Genomic DNA, 7,414 nt, shown 5'->3' with positions numbered 1-7,414 from the left:
TGTAGATACCATCGTTTGTTCCAAAAAGAAAAGAAAAAAAAATATACATTTACATAGGTATTTAATTGGTTAAATTAGGTTTCATTGGATTAAGATTGGACGGTAAATGACCACAATTTTCTTAGACCATAGAGCCTCAGAAAACGGATATTTAATTGGTTAAATTAGGTTGCCTCCACTAAATCCTGGGAGACAAAATGTATAGGGAGCTTCAATCTGGTTGTTAAGTAGGGAAACGATCCCATCTTGGAAATTGTATATTTTCCCAGCTCTCTTCTCCCCTTTTTTTTTTTTGCCCTAATCTTTTTTCTTTGGGATTTAATGAGAAAGAAAAATAATTGGAAAAACAAACAAACAAGGAACGGAATTTAATAACTTTTTGGTGTTGGGGATTAGGCGTATTCAATATGAACCGTTGGATCGCAGTGGGAAGAGGCACGTAGGGTTCCCAAATTATGGATTTGTTAAGAATTTTGGCTACTAGGAAGACAATGGGATGTTTGTCTCCATTACCCATAAAAACGATATATTGATCTCTTACTTATTGTTTTGGGATTTTAAAAGTTCAGTTGAATTACATTTATAGTTTATATGTTTTTGGGGACACCCTTGAAAATGTTGCATCTTATGTCTCTCATGGTTAGGTTTGGGTCCTCTGGGACATGGTGCATGCCTAATGGCACTGACCACTTTATTAAGTTGATTTTTTGTAAACTAATGATCTCAAATATTAATAAATGAAGTCACTTCGGACTATGATTTAATGATATTCTTCTTCATTTGAAATTAAGATGTCTTAAGTTTGAATCTTGTGAATGACGAATTTGATATCAAATTAAGTTGCCCATTGTGTGACTTAGCCGAACTCCCCCTCCTCTTGGTGTAAAAAATATCGATGTACTAAAAAAGAAATATTAATAAATTAATGAGATCTCTTAATAAATTAACTTGACTTGGGGACATATGGTTGTATGAACAATATGCAAGGTAATGAGGGTCAAGCAGCAAAAAAGGTTCACTGTACCTTTTCTTGGCATAACAAACTAATAAAAAAGAAGAAAAAGATTATTTCCTTGAAGCTTGAAGTTCACTGCATTGTTAACGACCTCAAAAAGGCACAACACAAGGAGTAGTCATAACCTAAACCCGCCAAAAGTCCCCAAGTTAACGTGTAAAGGAATTGAACAAGCTATTGCTATATATTAGAATTAATAGTTCCCTATATATGTAGCTACACACATTTTTATCTCGAAAACAAGTGGTGTATTAATTTGAACCTTTACCAATTAGATGTACTCTACTAAACCAATTACGTCGGACTCGTTGTAATCACCAAATGATATACTTAGTGGCAGAGCCAAACTTATAGAGGATGAGGGGCCTTTCGTGAAGTGTAAAGAGGGGTATTCGGGAAAATGGAAGGTGAATGGGAAAGAAGAAGGCAGAACATAGAAGAAGAATGCCATGTAACCTCTGGTCTTTAGGTGGCTCTTAACATTGAAAGAAGACTTTTATGACATGGACACACGCCACTTATACTGTTGTCACTTAGTTTTTTCACATCGGGTGGGAAAGTTTAACGAATTTTTGTCCGGTGGACTTCGCCAGCAAATATACTCTTGTAGCAAATCACTTTGAATTTTCTTTTTACTTCTTAGAAGAACTTATATTCAAAATCCAAATCCAGAAAGACTAAAGGAGGATTAAAGATATAACACCGATATATCTACTATATATCAACTTATTGCATTAGAAAGCCGACTGCTAATTAACCTTCCTATATATATATACCTGTTGACCGAAAAGAAAAAAAAGAGAGAAGAAATACCGATGCCATGCATGTTATATGAAAATCAACTGTGGGGTCATTCTACAACAGCCATGCATCTCCCTCCTTAATTGAAAGAGTAATGCTAGAAAGTCTAAATTTTGAAAACTAAAGGACATGTAAGTTGATAATTGATTTATTACTTAAGTGTTGATAGACGTGCTCATTTCTATTGGTGACACATCATTTAGTTTGCAAATTTAGTCTCCCTAGCATTACTTCAATTGAAAACCAACCACTTCATATCTGATACATTTATGCGCTCGACCAATCAATGGATACGATCAGGTCATGTATCATAGGACGTCTTTACTGCTTTTATGTTATTGTTTTACCTCCATAATTTGAAGGGTTTCTTGAGCTCCATGTTCATTAAAAGATTACAATTAAATATATCAAAGATCTGTGTGTGTGTGTGTGTGTGTCCTGAGCTTTATGATTACCACTGGTAAATTTACATGTTTTACAGAACGCAAAACTGGGCAGGTAAACTACTTTTCATTCAAACTTTCCTGTATATTTAAATTATGGGAGTACTGGCCTACTCGTAATTAACTACAACAGCATTTCTAAGATAGTGTTATGTAAGAAGAAGATGAAGCATTCTCTGATGTACATATAATAATGGATGATTGAAAGCCTGGTAACACATACAATATCCATTTTTGTTATACAGTCATATCATATGTCATAACTTATATATAGTACTTTTTGCCGGCAAGAGCATGAAGCTAGGAGGAATTCTGTGAGGCCCTACTGGTTTCTTGACTGCAATAACTTCCCACATGCATATTGGTGGAATGGATTGAAAGAGATAGTGAGAAGTATATATATAATATTAGTTTAAAAGCTCGGAAAAAGAAAAAGGTAAAGCAACAAAATTAGGGTTCTATATATAATGTTATATGTTGTGAAGGTCTCAGTTATGAGAGGGAGGGTGTGTCTTTGGGGGTGAGTAGTCCAGATTAAACCCAGGTTGCTTCTGAACTCCACGCTTCTTGCGAGGCACACGCCATGAAACCGAAACGAAAGACGACTTATCATGCTTTGAAGTACTTATTGGATGATCAGCACCTGGGGCTGAGGTTGAACCTTTTATGATTGTTTTCGGAATGGTCTTCAGATCATCAGTGGTCTTTGTGTGCTTCGGCTCTTTATTATTAATACTATCACTTTGTAGTACTGTGCTTTCTCCTTTTTCCCCTTGATCAAGTGATGGCTTTGATGAGAAAGACTTCATCATTGACATAGCTGGAATTTTATGATCCGAAACCTGTGCTTTAGTACTCTGCACAAAACCATAAAGCTTGTTAATTAATTAGTTAACTGGCTTGGTATACATTCATCCAATTTTTTGGATTTGGAGTGGCAATAATTTGATTGCAAGAACCAATCTATAGTATCTGGTACACTGCCGATGTAATGAAATAATACCCAAAATTAACGTAGAGCTAAAAATGTATCGACACTGCATTAGGTACTGTAAATTGATGCCCATGTCAAACACTCTTTCCCAATCAACTATTTACGCTGTAACACAACTCAAAATGAAAGATATAAGAAAAACTATTTAACTACATATATATGCACCATATCTTACCTTGTTGATGAGGTGAAATTTGTTGTCAGGCTCCTTATGAACCGCACCAAGACGCCGGGCATCACATGCATGGAAAGAAAGGCATAGAAGATAAAGAAGAAGATAATGAGCAGTACTGGTTGACATATTGATTGAGAAACACAGACTATGTATTCGTTTTTGAATGCTGCAGATATATAGAGATATGGAGACTAAAGCAAGCTAGGTTAAGTAATGGGGTGTTGGTAGTACTATGGTAGCTGGCTGATGAGATATATGCAGTGGGAGGGAGGGAGGGAGAGAGAGAGAGAGAGAGAGAGAGAGAGAGAGAGAGAGAGAGAATGAGAGCATTAAATGCTGGTATTTGATATCATAAGAGATTTAAGAGGTTGGTCGGTCTAGAAAGCACAAGAACATGGAGGTGTATGGGTGAGGACTAAGGACTAGTAGTAGAAAAGGGAAACGAAGAGATGGGTGGTCTCCCCTTCAGTCCTTTCCCCGTTCTCTCAAATTTCAATTGTGTTGGGTCCCAAGACACACCTACCAGAAGAAAGAGATGCAACTCACTCCTCCTTCAAAATATATATGAATGGGGGCCTGGCCTTGTGGGGGGAGAGAGAGAGAGAGAGATAACTAAATTTCTTTTCACCGGAGAAAGTAAGTAAACTAAATGAGTAATGTTATTCATAACATGTTTTTATATCACATTTCTATACCACCTTAGGTGGCATCTGATTTGAACAACCAGATTATTTGAAAAATTTGCAAAACCGAATGAATGAAGGAGAAAGACTCCTCGTATACCACAATCATCATTTAATTATCTAGTTTTTCTTAATTATTAGTTTATTAAATAATGAACTAAATTTAAAAATCTGATTAATTCAAATGATATAGCTGTCCGCATCAAATGTCACCAAATGTGGTATGAAAATTTAGTAAAAACATGATATGAATGGTATTATAGAAACTAAATATAATATACAGTAGAAAAATGGGACTGCATGCACAAGAAGTGAAACAAATAACAGAATCAAGAAAGCTAGTGTCTATTGTCTGCCTAATTTCTTACACCGAGGCACAATTCAATGTTACTTGTCTTTAAGTTATACGTAGATTAATCGCACCATTTGCACATTGTGCGTCCTTGATCCTAGCCCCTGCCTGTCTTTTTGCCATCTTGGACCTGGGACAACTTAATAACCAAATAATTTAGTTTGTTTTAATTAATTAGTAATTACAACTTAACTTTGAGTGTTTTAAGAGAAATTAATCATCAAATCACGGTAGACACGTATATGCGTAAGATTAACATCCTTGCTAATTATATTTTGTAAAGCCATGCATGTTCTTAATTTGTTTACAAGGAATGAAGCAAATATTAGGAGAACGCGAAAGTTTCTTCTTTTGTAATTGATGCATATGTTGAACAGATAAATTCTTATAAGCAAATGAACTAAGCAACAGCGTAGGTAATTCCATCCTTATAACCTCACTTTCATCTATTATTTTGGATAAAGAGGTGTTATTCCCACCCCAATGTATTATCTTTTCACCCACCTTTTTATGGATTTTTTAATTACAAATTTGTCCATTTGTAAAATGACTAATAAGGACCTTAGTTACCCCTTTTTGCATTACTTTTTTATATATAGAAAAGAAAAAAGAAAAGTTTGGGTGTGACAACTCTCACGCTATGTTTAGAAAATTTATCTCCCTTAAACCCTAATTCATCATTCTCATCTCCTTTCATTCAAAGAAAACAAAAAGGATGAACTTAGAAGATGACGTTTCTATGGAAGAAGTAGATGATTATATTCCGTCGAAGAGGTAAAAGATAATTTTATGTGGGTCACCTTGATTTGTCGACATCATACAATTGAAGCATCGCGTGACTTTTTATTTGAATTTGCATTAGGTTAGGGTGCAATTTGTTTCACGTTTTCCTATGAGAATTCAAGGAATTCGTTTTCACTAGGTTAGGGTAGATTTGTTTTTCAATGAGTTTTCCTTGAATACCATTTCCCTCTTTTCCTTTCTACAGTATTGTTGAATTTTATATAATTAATTGCCCTTCGGATAACCAGAAGGTGAAACACAAATCTCACACCATTTGCTTCATACTGGGTACACATTGTTTCAAAGCCTTTTGATGGTGATGAACTCCATTGCTTCATCCTTGGTTCGTTTTCGAACATTTGGTTTCAGTTACTTCATACTGGGTACACATTGTTTCAAAGCCTTTTGATGGTAATGAACTCCATTGCTTCATCCTTGGTTCGTTTTCGAATATTTGGTTTCAGTTAATTATTTTAATTTTGAAACCGAAGTGAACTCTGAAAACAAATATATATTCCTATTTCTTTATTTCTGAACTTTTCCTTGGATAAGCCCTTGGAATTTGGAAAGGGGAAATGCATATGAAAAAGAAAACGAAAGGGGAAAAGCAACGAATGAAAACCAAAAATTCTTCATCCCCCCCCCCCCCCCCCCCCAAAAGTTGGAATTTGGAAAGGAAACGGTTTTTTTTTTTTTTTGGCTTTTACAAGAGAGTAATATTATTTGTTTATATATATTTTTTAAGATAAATTTATCTCTAATTATATATAGGGTTATTTTAGGAATAATAGTGAGTGGGAAAATAACATTTTAATTTTTTAAGTTTTTATAGTGGATGTAAATATAACGTGGGTGGAGAAATAAGACAACGGGGTGGGTCTAGCATCTCTCTTTTGGATAATAACTCAAACAATAAAACTATTTGTACCACGTGTTGATCTATTATAAACCACCTACATATTGAGAATGATAAATTTCACGTATAATATTCTTGTAAAATCCAACATTTGCATGTTTAGGTTGCGTGAACCTTGAACTCGAACTTAGTCAGTTTGTTTGGTTTTGCAAATATTAAGTACGTGCTTTTCTCGGGATTGTTCAAAGGCCGGTTTGAATTTGAACGATCTTGGATATATAAAGGTTTAAACCCATCTTAGTCACGGCCTTACTAATTTTGGCAGAGACGTATGATTATAGGAATTCTACAATTACACTCAGTCTCTGTTCTAAAATTGGGTGAAGGCTAGAGAGGTTAGTTTTTAAAATTCATGATTTATTAATGGAAGTTTAGGGATTTTGGGGGCTAAAACACACACACACATATAGCCTATATATGTGGACTAAATCCATGCCTTTAAGGAAGCTGTTTGGGTGAGCACTTCATGACAGTGATGAATTAGTTGGTCAGCATTCATCGACCTCTAAATGCCTTTTAATTAGCCTCTTCCGTTGTATACGTATAAAAATATGGAAAAGATTTGTGCGTACATGCAATAGAAAATTTAAAATATTCGCCGAACCACATGAGCTTAGGTCCCTTAGAAAGTAAGAAAGTTAACAATGACATACGGAGTACTCTATAATCTCCTTTTTATGTAGGGTTGGTTGCAAATTAGCTGGATATTTGTATACATATATTATATAGTAGATTGGCAAAAAAGTTAATTGAGAAGCTTCCCCAAATTTGGTTTATTAATGCAATAGTGTTGGTTCGATCAACATTCTAACACAGTAACCCATAGGTATATGGAAGCGGTTCCAACAAAAAAAAAACAGTAAGGAAGTGGAGCATTGAGTGGTTTAGCTATTGCAGGCAGTGTGCTGGGGAGTAAGGTTTCAATTATATTCACACACCCAAAATTACTTCTCCCACACCTTTTTAATTTTTAAATATTTTTCTATCAAGTGTTAGTGGTGTGTAAAAAATATTAAAAAATTATAAAGGTGTGAGAGAAGTAATTTGGGGTGTGTGAATATAATCTCTCTTATCCTTTATTACCATTAGTTTATTTGATTCTTAGTTCTCATGTGAACTAGTGTGCATTGGTTGTAAATTATTAATTCGTCGATTTTCTCTTATGTATACGATTTATAAATTATAGTAAACTTTGTGGTCAGTTGTACGTACAGTCACATTCTAATGTTCTGGTGTTATCTCGTAGATTTTG

The 7,414-nt window shown here is 34.6% G+C and overlaps 1 protein-coding gene across 1 annotated transcript; it reads right to left on the bottom strand.

Moving 5' to 3' along the window:
* Positions 1-2,424: 2,424 nt before the first annotated feature.
* LOC126630540 (root meristem growth factor 10-like) lies at positions 2,425-3,668 on the bottom strand. The gene is made up of 2 exons (XM_050300655.1): positions 3,429-3,668; positions 2,425-3,116 (listed from the first exon to the last, which is right to left on the bottom strand). The coding sequence occupies exons 1-2, from the start codon at positions 3,552-3,554 to the stop codon at positions 2,748-2,750; spliced, it is 495 nt and encodes a 164-aa protein (XP_050156612.1). The 5' UTR covers positions 3,555-3,668; the 3' UTR covers positions 2,425-2,747.
* Between the last annotated feature and the right edge of the window lie 3,746 nt (positions 3,669-7,414).

The sequence above is a fragment of the Malus sylvestris genome, chromosome 7 (genome assembly GCF_916048215.2).
Source record: "Malus sylvestris chromosome 7, drMalSylv7.2, whole genome shotgun sequence".
NCBI lineage: Eukaryota > Viridiplantae > Streptophyta > Magnoliopsida > Rosales > Rosaceae > Malus > Malus sylvestris.
Note: the sequence above shows the minus strand (reverse complement) of the source record. Positions and strands in the feature narration are given on the sequence as shown.